At 39.3% G+C, this 17,576-nt stretch overlaps 1 protein-coding gene across 2 annotated transcripts; it reads right to left on the bottom strand.

Moving 5' to 3' along the window:
- Positions 1-1,733: 1,733 nt before the first annotated feature.
- LOC128503618 (zinc finger protein interacting with ribonucleoprotein K-like) lies at positions 1,734-16,482 on the bottom strand. 2 transcript variants are annotated; one of them, XM_053473760.1, is made up of 8 exons: positions 16,204-16,482; positions 10,553-10,936; positions 10,210-10,320; positions 9,657-9,779; positions 6,545-6,671; positions 5,622-5,732; positions 3,093-3,203; positions 1,734-2,833 (listed from the first exon to the last, which is right to left on the bottom strand). In XM_053473760.1, exons 2-8 carry the CDS (start codon positions 10,928-10,930, stop codon positions 2,187-2,189), a joined length of 1,608 nt encoding a protein of 535 aa, XP_053329735.1. In that variant the 5' UTR covers positions 10,931-10,936; positions 16,204-16,482; the 3' UTR covers positions 1,734-2,186. The 2 variants fall into 2 exon arrangements, with proteins under 2 accessions (XP_053329735.1, XP_053329736.1); XM_053473761.1 differs by lacking the exon at positions 3,093-3,203.
- Between the last annotated feature and the right edge of the window lie 1,094 nt (positions 16,483-17,576).

Genomic DNA, 17,576 nt, shown 5'->3' with positions numbered 1-17,576 from the left:
TACCAACATAACTTTATGTAAATACACTTTTTTTCAAAAAAAATAAATAAAAACGTATAATTGAGATCTTGTAGACTAGAACTCCCATTACGCCATGTCTATTAATTATGATGAGGGTCATGGAAGTTGTAGCGCATAAATGCTGGTGCACCAGTTACTAAAAGGGTGTCGTACTAGTGTATCTTCTCCCTAGATTGTGTTTCTTTAGTATTATTATGGCACTAACCCAATGTCTGCCTACCATAATCTATAAACTTTAAGGCCTGGGTAACAGGAGCCCTTCCTTTCGGGATGCAGACAAGAAGTCCCACTGATGTTTGTGGGCGGTCCCACTGATGTTGGTGGGCGGTCCCACTGATGCCGAGGGGCACACAGTTGTTGAACTGGGAAATTGGTGAGGAGTGGACTCACAAAATAAGCTCCATCTGAAAGCATAGAGCAGCGCAGCAAATATAGAAATTCCTAAGACGTAGACGTAGAGGAGGCTTGCAGAGGAACAATTCAATATGTCACGGAATTATGTACACGCTCCGCTGGGAAATGTGACTTTGGATCACATGATTGAGTCCCTTCTGGCTGACAGTGACATAAGTGTGAAGTTGACATGTTTTTTTTTCTTTTCAATCCTTGCTAATTAAAGAAAAGCTTCACAGACAGACTTGTGAAAAGCACGTTTTCAAAGTTTTTTTTTGTCTTTCGACATAACTTGAACTTAACAGCCTCTTGGCACGCAAGGTTCTTTCATGGATTGTTACTTTGTGACTTTAAGCACGGACAGGCACGTCCGTTTCCTGCAAAGTCACCATGCTTAAAACCAACATTTCTTTCATCATTGGCTGAATGGTTGTACCGACTATTTATTTAGTAAATACTGCACTGGTGGCTGAAGAAAAGATAAAAAAATATATATTTTATCTAAAATTCTAATAGTACATTAAATAGTTTTCAAAATAGTAGAATGCTTTCATCAGTCAAAAACTTGGTACCTGTTTATAACTTGTCCACTTTTCACTGGACTTTTAAGTTCTGCATCGCCATAAATACTTTATCACCGTGAAGCATTTCCTAACCCCTTCATGAACAAGGCTTTACCATCATAGCATCCAAAGCTTTTATTTTTGATATATTTTTTTTTTTTTTTTTTACCATTTTACTATATGTTTATTCAATCATAATTGCTCTTTAGTGTAATGCATTATTTAATATAACGTTAAAAAAATATAAAAAAAAAAAAAGGTGCCATTCATGACGAAAAAAAATTAAAACAAATTTATGTTCAGCAACATTAGTAGAATAGTAAAATAATACCCTGCATCCATATGTTTTTCAAATTTTATAATAAGCAAAATATCTCATAACTTCATTTATTATTTCTTTTACTTTTGGGTTGGGGGAGAGAAGAGTTCAAACTGCAACTCGCATGCCAACTCCCAAGCTAACTCTCCATTTAGTGAATAAACCCCACGTTGTTTGAGATTCTACAAAACTCTCCTACATCATGACTGGAGGGCTGAAACCCCCCCCCCCCCGGCCGAAGAGTGAAAATTGATAAATACTGTAACTGTTATTCTAACAGAGAGAAAAAGGGAAAGCAGAAAGGTATTTTCCCTACTAGCGTATGATGTAAATTATTTAAATTATGTGGAGTCAAGCTTTTGGCGCAGTTTTCCAGAACATAAAAACATACACACACCTCCATTTTGCCTCTGGCAAGATTTTTTTTTTTTTCTTCCTTCTTACACAAGAAGTACTTTTCTTTAATTTTATTCACAAGCATTGAATAGGAAAACAAGAAAAAATACCTTCAGCTCCAATTAGAGATTTAGAAAAGTTTGCTTTTAGAATGGTGGAACATTTTATAGTATTTTAGGAGACACTGTACCAGAGTATTTGCTTAAAGATACAACTGAAAGAGTAAGTTTAGGTGGAGATGGCTGACGTTTCAAATGGTTGCTAAATAAAGGGACTCGCATGCTCAGGGCGTCCTACAACAATTTATGTAGCACTTGCACGGAATCCGTTTGTTTTTTAATAATTTTTGCTCTACCAGCTCCGGGTCATCAAAGGCAACTGCAGGTCTTTTTATTGCTTATTTACCACATTTGGAATTGGCTTTTTATGTATGGAAAGTCTTAAAGTTCTGTAAACTCCATCATATTTTGGACATTGAATGTATATTGTAGTTTCTATCTGGTGTGAGTTCTGTGATGACGGATTAGACATGACTTCTGGCTGAAACTCTTGTTGCACTGATCACATTTAAAGGGTCTCTCCCCTGTATGGATCCTTTGATGCTGGATGAGCACAGAGTTTTGGATAAAGCTCTTGTTGCACTCGCTGCACTTGTAAGGTCTCTCCCCCGTGTGTGTTCGCTGGTGAGTGATTAGGTGAGAGTTGCGACTAAAGCTTTTTGAACAAAGAGTGCACTTGTACGGTCTCTCTCCGGTGTGTATGCGGTTGTGCTTGATCAAGTTCGATTTAACCGTGAAACTTTTGGTGCATTCGGAGCATTTGTAGGGTCTCGGCTCCGTGGGCTTCCCCTGCTTAGGGGTAATACTTGCATGCTGTAATAATGCTTTATCACAAAAGAACCAGCCATATGGAGAATCTCTCTCGTGGTTTTTGGAGATAGCACTTAAACTTCTTTCGGTGGGTCCGACAAAACTGTTGCTTGCCGTGATGTTAGATTTCCATTTTGTCAAAGAGTTCGTATCAGCATTTAAACTTTTACTCAACTGCTGGGAAAGACTATTCTTGCCAGAAACTGTATCTTGAAAGCTTAAACTGCCATTATGTGTGTGTAAATTTTCAGCTTCGGTGCTGGGAACATTATCTGGGGAAAATAGACAATTGTTACTCATACATATCTATACAAGTGCAAGTCTACAGAATACGTCCATAATAAACAATCTCGGAGATCAGCTTCCCATCAGCTACTCAAATCATTTTCAAATAAAGTTCATTTTCTCGAACAGAATAATTGTTTTCGGAGGGAAAAAAAAAAAGGTGTAAGAAAATATCCTGCATTTTTTATCTAAACAATCATAAATACCCAAAGATTCCCCCTTCCAGTTTATAAGTTATTTACTCACATGAGTCAAGATAATTATTTGCCTCTCCCTCTGTTTGTGGACATCCCTCTATGTAATGTTCCTCGTTTTCCTTAATTTGTAACAAGAAGTCAGATTCCATGCTTGAAAAATCTATAAAAATATAATGTAGGTGCCTTATGTGTAAGTAAATAAATGACTGGGCTGAACAAACCCCTGTAGAATTTCAGAGCCAGGACGTGACGCATCCTTAATATAGCCAACATACTCGTGTTATTTAAATATGAACTAAATTGTTATTGAACCATGAAGCACCAATATAATGTTCCTTCTGAATGGACCAAGACCTTACGGAAAGTCACCAAATTCTTGGTAAGTGGATTACTATATATATTTCCAGCTATCAGCAACATCCCAGCTGCGTTCTGACATCCTAGGAATTTTCATTATAAGTCCAATATATACTTACCAATAAAGAGTTGCTTTACATATTCACCCTAGAAAACAATTCATGCAAAAAAAAGATTTACTCCACACTAGGTACACTTGGCCCTAAAAGTCAAAGAGCTGTGGAGCTAAGTTGCTACGTCATAATGAACACCAAAATTGTTATAAATTAAGGTGGAAAAAATGACAACGTTTTCAGTACTAAGTACCACAAGATGTCACTGTTGTATGTTTGACAAACAGGGTAATAATAAAATCAAAGGACCACCGGGTGGCTCATGGGAAACATAATGGATGGTTCTCTCTTTCCAAATGATTACACAGTTAACGAACAAACAAGTAACACAACCCATACTAAGTATAGATAACATGGAAAGATCAAAGTGGAAAAATATAAAAAGTGCCAGCTACACTAAATGCTCTTGGGCAGTTGGTACATTTTATTTAATTTTACTTTGTTAATACAAGCGATTAAATGGAGCTACCGTATACTTTATTTAATACCACTAAAACAAATGAATAGTTATTTAACATAACGTCAGAGCGGATCCTTAACTTTCACAGACCCCTAATCTGTTGAGAAAAGCCCTGGTGTTGGTGACAGTACTGGGTGCTTGTATTGTGTGACGCTGTAAACCCCATTCTGTGGCAAATCCATGCTGACTTTTCCAGGAGGCTAGAAGTCCGCAGGATCCAGTCCAGGATTCTTATGGAGCCTGCATCAGGCACAGGTGCTGGCCATTAAAAAGCCGGCATGGAAACGGTCACCCTCCAGCTTGATGTGGCTTCCATCAACCCCACCTCACCACATTTGCTATCTACAATTAAATTGCCCATTTTTAAGCCATTTAGTGCCTAAATTGATTTACTGCTCCTCTGAGACACCATTAAAGGTCCTGGAATATATCACTCCTGAATTAAAAATACAAAAATATAATATACTTTAAGGCTATCTACTCCAGGGGAATCATGGTGTTTTAATTAGAATAACTTATCTAACAAAATAAAGCGTGGATGAATTTGTTTAATAATCTGGAAATATATTTTAGCAATGATGCAATTGATAAAGAACTGACACATTAGTGAAAACAATCCATTTAATAAGCTGATATATTAATACATTAAATTATTATCAGTAAATCAAGTAAATAATTGATTATTATATTGCAACTCATAGGCTTACACCATACGCTCATACATGCTAGCACCACACTCTTATATACATGCACACACTATCAAACATACACTTGCACACACATACTGACTCTGGCACTATGTCTATACTCTCACAGTATATGTATACTATACACACACACACAGACCCTAACACTATACTGTACATGCACACACTACTCCCCTATGCCTGTATTTACAGCAGTTCACACTCTCTGTGCAAGCTGCGCACCATTGCCTCATTACATGACCCTGCTTGGTGCTTCAGTTCCCGAGTGCCAAGAACTGATTTCTTGTCAGCATGGTGACAGGGGGTCTAATGACGCCCCCTGCCTGCATGTGCAGAAATTTCTCCCCCATGTTAAAGTACGTGAAAGGGAGGCGTCATGGTGGAGATCAGACAAGTTTGCACCCTTGGACTCTTATTGTTGGAAACCATATAAATGTGTATTAAACATCTTGGAAGGGAAAATTAAGGCATTGCGCAGGATCCATGGTAATGGAGCACACATAAACCACAAACAATACATTATACAATAAAAAAGAAAACGTATATTTTTTTAAACAAAATTTGGTAATTTAGTTAATTTGTACGAAAACAAGGAGGGACAACAACGTAACACACAAAAAATGAATTGTCATTGCCCGAAAACTAATGGACCAAAAACAAAACCAGGTCATTATGGTCCATTTTGTAATAAAATTATTAGTGTAAGAGATTCCTGGGTACAGAAGAAGATGTCCACGTGTTTTTATATATATATATATATATATATATATATATATATATATATATATATATACATACATACATATATATATATACATATATATACACATATATACACATATATATATATACATATACATATATATACACACACATATATATATACATATATATACACACACATCACTCAAGCTATTATGACAATGGCCAAATTTACTCACCTTCAATAGGGCTGCCTGGCTGCTCCTGGTCAGATGAGCAATGAGCTGTATATCGCATCACCTCCTCCTGTCTGATTTTATGTAGAATGTTTGGATTCACAGTGGGATAACCTGAAACGAAAATGGAAAGAGGCACTCAATTAAGCTTTTATAAATTTAGCGCAAATATTAGCAGTAAGGGCTATTACAACTGAATGTGACAAGAAAAGAGCAGAACAAAACTGGCCAGGTAGCCATGGGCCCAAGCTTTTTACTGCTGTGCTCAACCGCCTATACTCCTTTATCAATATGGATTAACGTCGTTTTGGTCAACAACACCTTTATTCTGCAAAGATTAGTTGTGCCCTACTCAAGAGGCTTAGATTACGCACATAAACATAATGATGAGCATTTATACGGTACTTCAATCAAACTGAACCTACAGCAGTTCCAAAATAAGTAAATGAACAAAAATGGTAATTTTTATGTTCACACAATTATGCCAAAACTAAAACCTGTCCCTCCACAACGGCTAAAATTCTATAATTTGATATTTCAATTTTTAGAGAAAAAAAGAAGTCTGAATTAGTCTGATAATATTGAAAGTCTTAGTAGGGCTCGACAAACCCCAGGAGCTCAGTCGCGAGGGTGACATAATGTACCTGAATTAGAGAAAAACAGATATGGAACTAGTAAAGCCAATTCTGTCTTTATTAGCGGCTGCTTGCATCATACTTACATAAATATAAACGGACAGTTGATTTCCTACTTATTTAATAGACAAAGAGTGGTAAAGCAGAACTGCCACAAAGAACAGTAAGTCAGATTGAATTAGAGAAGTAAAAACTGAAGTGTAAGGTACGCTACTACCTCAATTTGTAGCTTGATTCAAGGAGAAAAGGTTTAAATATGGATTATTATTGAATATTTTGCTTTATGCTTACCAAGTGAGGCTAAGGCCTCGTAATTCTCTTTCATCATATTCTTGTAAAGTTCTCTTTGCCATTCTTCCAGCTTCTCCCACTCCTCATCTGAGAAATACATAGCTACCCGGTTCAGAGCTGCTGGGGTCTGGGAAATAAGTATGAGAAATGGATGTACGTTAAATACATACTGGGGAATAAGAAACAAGTGTGGGTTTTAGAAATGGATGTACCTTAATTTAGGGCTGCAACTAACGATTATTTTAATAATCGATTAGTTGGCCGATTATTTTTTCGATTAATCGATTAATCGGATAAAAAAAATGAATGTAAATTTTTCATTTATTTAAAATAATTTACTAAACAAATGATGTTAAATACAAACAGCAGAATAAAAAAACTTTGATAATACATTTCTTGTCTTTATTTCCCAACCAGCCCCCCAATATATGCACATTTGAGCCCAGGCTTGCTACGCTGCCTCCCAGACATGCCATGCTGCCCCCCCACCTATGCCACGCTGCCTACCACAGCACTCCACGCTGCCTCCCACATCTGCCACTCCACGCTGCCTCCCACATCTGCCACTCCACGCTGCCTCCCACATCTGCCACTCCACGCTGCCTCCCACATATGCCACTCCACGCTGCCTCCCACATATGCCACTCCACGCAGCCTCCCACATATGCCACTCCACGCTGCCTCCCACATATGCCACTCCACGTTGCCTCCCACATCTGCCACGCCACGCCACCTCCCACATCTGCCACTCCACGCTGCCTCCCACATATGCCACTCCAAGCTGCCTCCCACATCTGCCACTCCACTCTACCCCCCACATGCCACTGTGCCTGATACGCCTTATACCCCCTGAAACACCACTCCATCCTCCCCAGACATGCCACCCTGCCCTCCCCACATATGCCACGCCATGCTGCCTCCCACATCTGCCACTCCACAATGCCTCCCACATATGCCACGCTGCCTCCCACATCTGCCACTCCACGCTGCCTCCCACATCTGCCACTGAGCCTGATACGCCTTATATCCCCTGATACCCCACTCCATCCTCTCCAGACATGCCACCCTGCCTCCCAGACATGCCACTTCTCTACCCCCAGATATGCCACTCTACGCCCAGATATGCCTTATTCACCCTGATACACCACTCCGTCCTCCCCAGACATGCCACACTGCCCTCCCCACATATGCCTTATATACTGTATATGCCTTATACCCCCAGATATGTCACTTCATTGCCCCCAGGATTTAGATTCCCCTAAATTAACCCTAAACTCCCCATTAACCATAACTGCCCCTAAATTAACCCTTAACACCCCCTTAACCACAGCATCCCCTAAATTAACCCTAAAGACCCCATCAACCACAGCATCCCCTAAATTAACCCTAAACACACCATTAACCACAACTGCCTCAAATTAACCCCAAACACCCCATTAACCACAGCTGCTCCTAAATTAACCCTAAACACCCTATTAACATAACTGCCCCTAAATTAACCCTAAACACCCAATTAACCATAACTGCCCCTAAATTAACCCTAAACACCCCACTAACCATAACTGCCCCTAAATTAACCCCCACCTCCCCTAACTTTCAGTAGCCCAAATATATATATATATATTACATACATATATACATATATACATATATATATATACACACACACACACACACACACATTATATATATATATATATATATATATATATACATATATACATATACTTACAGTTAGATGAGTGTCACAGCCATGTGGTTCTGGCCTGGAGAAGGAAGGGGCGGGGCCAGTTGTCACAGTGATTACAGGGAGGGGGAGTAAGTAGGAGCTGCTGCTGTGAGACGGTGAGTCAGACTAAACGGATTATATAATGAGGGGGATTTTTCAGAGCGTTTGCTCTGAAAAAACCCTCATTTTATAATCGATAATAATCGATTCAACTAATCGATAATGAAATTCGTTGCCAACGAATTTCATTATCGATTATTATCGATTTTATCGATTAGTTGTTGCAGCCCTACCTTAATTACCCTGCACTTACTCGGAAACGAGAGGAATCTCAATTTATGCTTCTTGGTAAAATATTTTATAAATAAATAAATAAATGTGTGTAATTTAAGTGGCTCCTAAATTCCAAACAAATGTGGTGATCCCTGCTTTATATCTTTTACCATTAGCTCACATCAGCTAATGATTTGGAAAATGCATGCTTCCACGCGGACCCCAACAAAATAAATTTATAGTTACACAAATGTATTATTACATTATCTGATGGACCAAATGGGAAGGGATGCTGCAAGATGCCATCGGAAGGGAGACTTCAATAACTGTCAACAGTATGTGTCTTTAGAGGCCATGTCTATTTGGAGATACAAATCAAGCCCTACTTACCAGCTGCATTTCTACAAGCCTTCCACAGCTCGAGTAAAATGATCTTGAAGATCGTTGTGGGTACGACTGCATGCAACCGTTATGCCTAATTTGGTCTAATTACTTCAAAGGGACAATCTAATGTCCTTGACTGCCCTGCTATAGAAGAACGCATATCAAAGTACTGCGTGAGTGCTTTAATAACCATTCTTCCAAAACCGGAAAAAATAAAAGCACATGATGTGAATGACGTGCAACCACTCTACAAAATCTTCTTCCTTCTTCCATGACCCAATATATCTGTGTAAGCTGATCAGTGACAGTACAGTACTTGAATGCCAATGAAATCAATGGGCATAATGTTTAGTGCCCTGATAACTTTACTTTCCCCAGAAATGTTAACGAATAGATTGTGATCTTACCTACAATTCTATTAAATGCCTGATAAAGACTTTTATTTGCTAATTCTTAGATTAGGGAAATAATATTACTGCTTATGAAACAGGACAGTTAACAGAATTATTGGTGGAAACAGGGCAGAGGTTGCAACACAACATTTTCTTTATGGGTTCTTTCACAGAAACTGACTAAATATCTTGAACCAAAGACTGCTGGTGTGAGTGGTCAGGTTCCAGCTCTTTTGAGGGTGCCTAACTCAGAATGAAAGCCTTTACTAAAGAAAAGGCTTGTATCTGGTGCTGTTGAAAGAACATAGACTGTAAGCTTCAATGTTTTTCGTACCTTTCTCTGCAGGGCTCTTGGTACGGCAGAACTCCTTTTCAGACTTTGGGACTTCAGAGGAAGAAGCTTTCTCCTCTGTAACTGAGGTTTCTTTGGATGATCACCAAGGCCATCACGATCCTCCTGCATTGAAAACATTATTTAAGGTTGTACCAACACTCTCTCAAAAGTCTCCAAGGCATTCACACCATGCAGTGAAGTCATCACTCATTTCGTAATACTAATATCTGTGATGAGGGTTTGAGAGGCAAGAAAAGAAGATACCATTATATTATTTTTTGTAATGTAGCTGTTAAGCATATTTTGTTATGTTTTCATGCCATCAGAAGTCTACAATTAAGGATCCTTATAATATGAACCATGCACATTGGGCACATAGCAGATGGACAGATATTTCTTGACAATGTTGCCTGGTTTCCGCATATGTGTCCAAACGACAATAGTTCCCTGCTCGCAATTCACATATTTTGAGAGATTAACGTCAAGCTACTAAAAGTCCGGCTGATTTCTTTTTTCTAATGATGTGATTAATTTCAAAATCTTTAAGATGTACCATGAGTTTTGAAGATGCATGTTCTTCAGAATCCTGGGACAGGGACATGTTGCTGGACTGATCAGATTCTGGCTGAGGTCTTTTCTGTTGCTGGAGTAGATTGTCCAGAAGCTGCAAAGAATTCTAAGTCTTAAATAAAGTACAGTTAAGTACCACCAAACATTTCAAACCTGCACACATTTTTTGTGGCACATTACGGAAACAGGCCTGTTATAATATTAAAGTAGAACTGTTTTTATTAATGGTATAAGGTTAATATAAAGTTTTCAATTATTTTGAGATATATGACAGACAAGTAGTTGTGTTATTCCCACCAACCCATTTTACATTGGATATGTGTTACCTGTTTCCTCTCATGTGTTTTTAAATGATGTCCCACTTGCTTGCGCAGCTTGGGGGCACCGGTGGCAAAGAGTGTTGGCACAGCATTCACTTTCAACCTCCGTCTCATCCTCTTGGGTTTCAAATCGGGTGGAGGCAGAGGGGAATCACCGTTCGATTCAAACATCTCATCCTCAAAGTGCTCCGAGCACAGCACAAAGTGCCCCGGCTTTTTCAAGAGAAAGCCTTTCACAAACTCCCGCACATTTCCAACGTCGGTGCGGCTGTGATAGACCCAGGTTTCGGCAAGAAGCAAATCCTTTGGAAAAGAGTGCATGGAAACAGCAGGCGGAAGCTTCCCGCTGTGGTTGGTGCAGCCGTAGGCAAAGCAGTGAGGCATTTCAACCTGCAAAAGAGCAAAGAAATATGTGTGAGAACATAGGGTCCATCTGGACACAGTATAGACCTATAGTAATGGCGACTTTCAAACATAAAAAAAAAAACTAAAATGAAGAGTCAAACTGAATACTTAAAGTGTTATCCCACTTCCCAAACACCAAATGCAATCCAGAATGAAAGAAAAATCCAGCAGCTTAACGTCTTATTATCATATTACTTATGCCTCATGAGCAAACAAAATAAATTGAAATATAGCATTGATTTGCACTTGTTTTCCCAAATTTTACATTAACGACTCCTTATATTTTGCTCACTGGGAGTTGTTGAACAAAAAGCACTTTTCGGATGGAACACGTCAACAGATATACAACAAAAGAACAGAATATATATATATATATATATATATATATACACATATATATATACATATACATATATACATATACATATATATATATATACATATATATATACATATATATACATACATATATATATACATATATACATATACATATATATATATATACATATATATATACATATATATACATACATATATATATATATACATATATATATACATATATATACATACATATACATATATATATTAGACATTCCTGGGAAAAAAGTGACAGGGTATGTCCTCAATCACGCAATCAATGCTTTAAAGTCCCACGGGCTAGGATTATATGATAAAGCTGCTACCTCCCCCCACACGCCATGAAAAGACATTAGTTTGGCTTAGAGCCCTTCTAGGATATCACACCCAAGGCCACAGCATAAAGGTCTACAGATGGGACCTTCAACCTCTCACTGTAAGCAGCCCCGTTAGGCGTGCTTTTCGCTGAGCCGTGTACCATCACAGCGGCGGGGGCAGCATTCCCATCTGTTAAGAAACGGAGATACGTACATAATGCATTCTTCATGCTGTACATGCTAATCCTTCAAACATTTGATTCTCCATGCTACGGCCAGGGAAAAATACAGGAATTCAAAAACATTCATCTGAATTCTCAAGTCCAAAAGCAGACCTGTCAATGGAAGCCGCGGGAGAAAAATGCTACGCGAAAAAATGGCTACATTCAAAAAGCCAAAATTCACACTTTAAAGCCAAAGGCCTTTTACAGAAACAGTTATGCTACAACTATATCACATCGACACATCACAACCTCACATTCTGCCTCCATACCATGCCGCTCGCAAAAAGTATGTATACCGGCTGCTATAATGGCCTGGGGGACAGCCAGCCCAGTTCTGGACTACTGGCTCGTGTATCGTGTAACACTTTACTTCTAAACATATTAGAACATGTACTGGTTTAAAAGCAAAGCATTCATCAGAGCGAACATGAATAATAACTAGTTTCAGCTAGCATAACGAGTGTTCCGAATTAAGACGGCTGGAGAGCCCAATGCTCAGAATTCAATGCATACGCGGAAAATCAGAACAGATATATTAAACTAGAAAGAACTCAACTGTCTGAGACTGCAAATCAGAAAAAAGATCTTAAAATATAAAAATGGGTCAAAGCTATAAAAATCAATGAATAATAATAATAATAAAGAGTGTGTAATAAAACATACAGTGAAAACCTCATAGTCTTAGCATGTTCTGAGTGAGATAAGGGAGGTGTAATTAAAAACGAAATATATATATATATATATATATATATATATATATATATATATATATACATACACTGGCCACTTTATTAGGTACACCTTGCTAGTACCTAGTTGGACGCCCTCTTGTCTTCAGATCTGCCTTCATTCTTCGTGGTGTACTTTCTACATGGTGCTGGAAACATTCCTCAGAGATTTTGGTCCATATGATGTCAGATTTGTCGGCTGCACATCCATGATGAGAATCTCCCGTTCCACCCCATCCCAAAGGTGCTCTATTGGATTGAGATCTGGTGACTGTGGAGGCCATCGGAGTTCAGTGAACTCATCGTCATGTTCAAGAAACCAGTTTGAGATGATGTGAGCTTTGACTCATGTGACATGGTGCATTATCCTGCTGGAAGTATCCATCAGAAGATGTGTACACTGTGGTCATAAAGAGGTGGACATGGTCAGCAACAATACTCAGGTAGGCTTTCGCGTTTTAACGATGCTCAAAGGGGCCCAAAGTGTGCCAAGAAAATGTCCCCCACACCATTACACCTCCATTTTTGGTGAGCTTGTGCAAATTGTGGCTTCGGTTTCCTGTTGTTAGCTGACAGGAGTGGCACCCGGTGGGGGTCTTCTGCTGCTGTAGCCCGTCTGCTTCAAGGTTCGACGTGTTGCGTGCATACCTTGGTTGTAATGAGTGGTTACTTGAGTTACTGTTGCCTTTCTCTCATCTCGAACCAGTCTGTCCGTTCTCCGCTGATCTCCGATATCAACAAAGCATTTGCGTCACACAACTGCCACTCATTGGATATTTTCTCTTTTTCGGACCATTTTCTGTAAACCCTAGAGATAGTTGTGCGTGAAAATCCCATTAGCTTTTGAAAAACTCAGACCAGCCTGTCTGGCACCAATAACCATCCCACGTTCAAAGTCATTTAAATCCCCTTTCTTCCCCATTTTGATGCTCGGTTTGAACTTCGGCAAGTTGTCTTGACCACGTCTACATGCCTAAATGCATTGAGTTGCTGCCATTTGATTGGCTGATTAGTTATTTGTGTTAACAAGCAATTGCACAGGTGTACCTAATAAAGTGGCCAGTAAGTGTCATATGTATATATATATCTCCCCCAATAAAGTTTAACAAGAAAAAACTGTCTAACTACACTTAGAATGAGTTACGAGTTGAAGCATTTTACAAAAGAGCAACAAATCACAAGGATAGCTTTCCAGAATAAATAATGGAGCTGAAGGAAGAAGAAGAAAACGAGAAATTTGAGATTTTTGTGGTTTTATTATTATTATACTATATTTATACTCAATATTTATATGGAAGATTCTATTTTATTATTCCTGGTAGTATACAGATACAGCAGAGGGCCAGATTCCGGCCATGTTTAAAGTGCAAGTCTGTTGCTGCAAGATATGCCGGTACAAATAATTTGCAGTTAGCTTTATTTTGCTCCTGAAGCAGAAGAGTAAAAAAAAAAAAAAAAAATGCAAACGCTTGCTTAACATTGTGCTAAGTGGTTTGGTTGAGCTCCATTCACTGTGTCCCATGATCAGCCCTCCACAAGTTAAGATGAGATGCCTGCGTGATTTCACGAGAAGACAAATTAGACGGAGGGAATTCTCATGACCAGCGGGCGAAGACGTTTCGAGTAATATCAGAGGAATTACGGCAATTAAGGATGTCCCGGCAGTCCGAGCTGCTTTCCTCTTCAGACATCACGCACATTTACAATACCTTTAGGAACCAATTAATTAGTGCTAATTACCGCAACTGTTTACCATGCAGTACGTGCTCAGCTGCAGAGAAACCCCGCTTTTATTTTACGAATGCCAATTAATATTCTTTTGAAGAGACTGCTTGCTTACAAGACATCTCTCGAGATTACAAACCATTGTTCTTGTACATAGGTGGCTCTATACATCCCTCTATGCCGCCGTACAACAAAAACACACTGTTCGTATACACTGATCTTTACGCATGCCGCTCCAATCCATAACCCAAAGCCAATTCCCTGTGCCATGGCAGCTGCTGACCTCTTTCTTAATACTTGCCACCGACTGTGATAAGCCCAGGCAGAGCTTAGAAGCATCCACTGACACCATCTGTTAGGTGGACCATCTCTTACTCAGTCCGGTCAGTGAATAGTCTTCCCTTTTGCTCTATTTGGTTGATAGACAATTCTACCGTTGATCTAGATGTGACTTATACTTAGTCACCCGTAGTGGTTCTGGATACCAACGAGGAGGATGAAGCTCTAAGGATTCCCTGTGAAACAAAGGGACTCATGCTGTGACATGTTAATCTCCGAGACTTCCGTCCCTCTGATCAGAGAGCTTTGCGCAGCTTAGGAACATTCTTCAAAATGAATGATGTCATTACAACAGTCAAAAAGATTTCAGCAGCAAATTTATAATGTAAAAAAAACAAAGTGTAAAAGCAGAGCCCCCCGGCCCAGCATGTGATAGCAGCAAATGTATAGATCAAGCCAAAAAATGGTTTTAAAATAGCTCTAAAAGCAATTGGAAACACATTGCATAATATCAAGGGGATAGGAGAAGAGGAGCCGTACGAGGTACAGAAAGGGAATGTTTTTGATCTCTACGTTGTTCTAAGCAAGTTGCTAGAAGACTGAAGCAAAATATAACTTGGAAATGTTTTATTTACACCTGTCCTGTCATCTGTATGCATAAAGATATAAAGAAACGTGTGCCGGGGATAGTTTGATTGACATTGATCTAACGTTGCATGGTCTAATGATTACAATCAATGACAAGTAAGAACAGTCTCATCAGTCACAGCAGGAATGAAGTATGGTAGACATTTACTTCCCGCTGTCACACGTGCCGTTTACACATAAGACCTTTTTATAACCTATGAAAATGATTGGTCGATGCCTTGCCATTCACAATCCAAATAGTTAATACCCGATGAACCAGTAGCTTACACAAAGATATATTTAATCACTTTTTACTGGGAGAAAATGATCAGGTTGACTATACGCTACAGGTTTCAGTCCACATGACAACTTTCATATTAAACAAAAATTAAAACAAATTGATGGAGATTTATGCTTAACCCCCCCCCTCCCAGAATGACAGAACTAAATAACTAAATTCATCTCATTTATTTTCAAAATCGCTGCGGTAAATAGAAAACAAAAAGCACCTCCAAGCTGCAAAATCAACACAGACATGATATTAACAATGTTATAAAAAAACACCACTGCTTCTGCACAGATAAGTCGTAGTAGTACAATAACACACAAATGGCAATAGACAGCGACACACAAATGGCAATAGACAGTGACACACAAATGGCAATATTATTTATTATTATTTATTGTTTTATATAGCGCCATCAAATTCCGTAGCGCTGTACAATGGCAATAGACAGCGACATGCAATGGGAATAGACACAGACGCACAATGGCAACAGACGGTGACACACAAAGGCAACAGACGCTGACACACAATGGCAACAGACACTGACACACAATGTCAATAGACATTGACACACAATGTCAATAATAGACGCTGACACACAATGTCAATAGACGCTGACACACAATGTCAATAGACGCTGACACACAATATATGAACAGAGCACACATACAGAGCATCTCAATGAACAGAGTTTAATGCTCACCCCGGGCTGCAAACTGCTGGTCTCCTGGATCACAGTCACTGGGTACTAGATGGTACTTTCAGGGTGTGATGTGACTGTCTGATACCCTCTTTATTTACAGTGTGATTACTGCCTACAGCTGCCGATATCCATTCTAAGCCACTCCACCTTCTCCACGCACTTCAGAGAATGTTTGTGTGTTTATACTGGTAAAGTTGTGTTGTTCAGCATCCCGCTGCTTTTTCTCCACATACACTCTACTCCATGTTACTTCTGTATAAGAGAGTGCGAAAGGGGCACTATACAAAGTAGAGCTGATTCTACTTCCCCGTCTACCCGGGACAGACCTACGCTCTCTGTCTGTATTGTTGTTACAGAGACACACAAGATCGGAAGCGGAAGTGTGGATGACACGATTAGCCAATGACAGTGAGAATAAATCTGAGTGACGTTACCACAAACCAATCGCGAGCTCTGTTGTTTATTCGGGCAAAAGCCCCCGCAGCTCGGAGAGAATACAGTACGCGGGGTGCAGTTGGATTCATTGGTATGTGGCTGATCTATCAGCCAATTGGAAGGCGAGGGAGGAGTTGAGTCCAGACGGGACGCCCACTGCTGTCAATTATAGAGTTTTTAAGCACAAAACCGCCACACCTTACGTTTACACACGTAAAGCGTTATAATATTATCAAATAATATTAATAAAATAATAATAATTAATAAAATAATAATAATATGTGTCAGTAGGTAGGGGGTTTACATACATGCCTCACAGCACATGAAATCTCCAAAGAGAGGGCAACTTCCGTGGGGTTAGAGACGCAGTGAGGAGACTTTATGTGTGACTCTGTTACCTGTCCATTTTGTTATTACCTTTTATTTAATTTCAGTGCCAACAAATTACGTACAACTTACACAAAGTTCCTGGCAGGAATGGTGGGCTTTTGGGGCCCCCCCGCTATAACGTGGGATGTTATGCCCCGAAATTTTTAGTTCACCTGTACACATTTCTCCGCTTGAAACCCCTTTGTGCGCTCATGGTGACAGAGTGTGTCGTGGGGGTGTAATGCTAACATGCCACCCATGTGTGGTATCTATGTGTTCATGGGAGATATTCTTTGTGTTTTCTTTCTTGTTCTAGTAGCATGCAGCATTCATCCTCAAACGTGAAAAGGTGGAGAAAATAAAAAACAAAAACATCTTCCATCTTCTTGGAAGATTTGTGGGTGCCGTCTTCTTTGAAATCCTCAGCAGGAGTTCTTTCAGGTAACATATAGTTTGTTGGGATTATTATTATTTTATTTTATTTAGGAGTCGTTATCCCTCCAGAATAAAGAGGCGCGCATTTTTTGGTTCACATCGAATTTTTTTTTCCCAGCTTGAAGCAACTTCGC

The sequence above is a fragment of the Spea bombifrons genome, chromosome 8 (genome assembly GCF_027358695.1).
Source record: "Spea bombifrons isolate aSpeBom1 chromosome 8, aSpeBom1.2.pri, whole genome shotgun sequence".
In the NCBI taxonomy this organism is placed as follows: Eukaryota; Metazoa; Chordata; class Amphibia; order Anura; family Pelobatidae; genus Spea; species Spea bombifrons.
The sequence above is the reverse complement of the archived record's forward strand: the minus strand, read 5'-3'. Positions and strand labels throughout refer to the sequence as shown.

What these genes read in the sequence shown, in the direction of transcription:
- LOC128503618 (XM_053473760.1), bottom strand. Translation starts at nt 10,930, where the DNA reads ATGCCTCACTGCTTTGCCTACGGCTGCACCAACCACAGCGGGAAGCTT. An exon ending in AAACACATGAGAGGAAACAG is followed by an intron (nt 10,321 to 10,552) that starts GTAACACATATC and finishes AATTCTTTGCAG; the next exon opens with CTTCTGGACAATCTACTCCA. An exon ending in CAAGAGCCCTGCAGAGAAAG is followed by an intron (nt 6,672 to 9,656) that starts GTACGAAAAACA and finishes CTTATTTCCCAG; the next exon opens with ACCCCAGCAGCTCTGAACCG.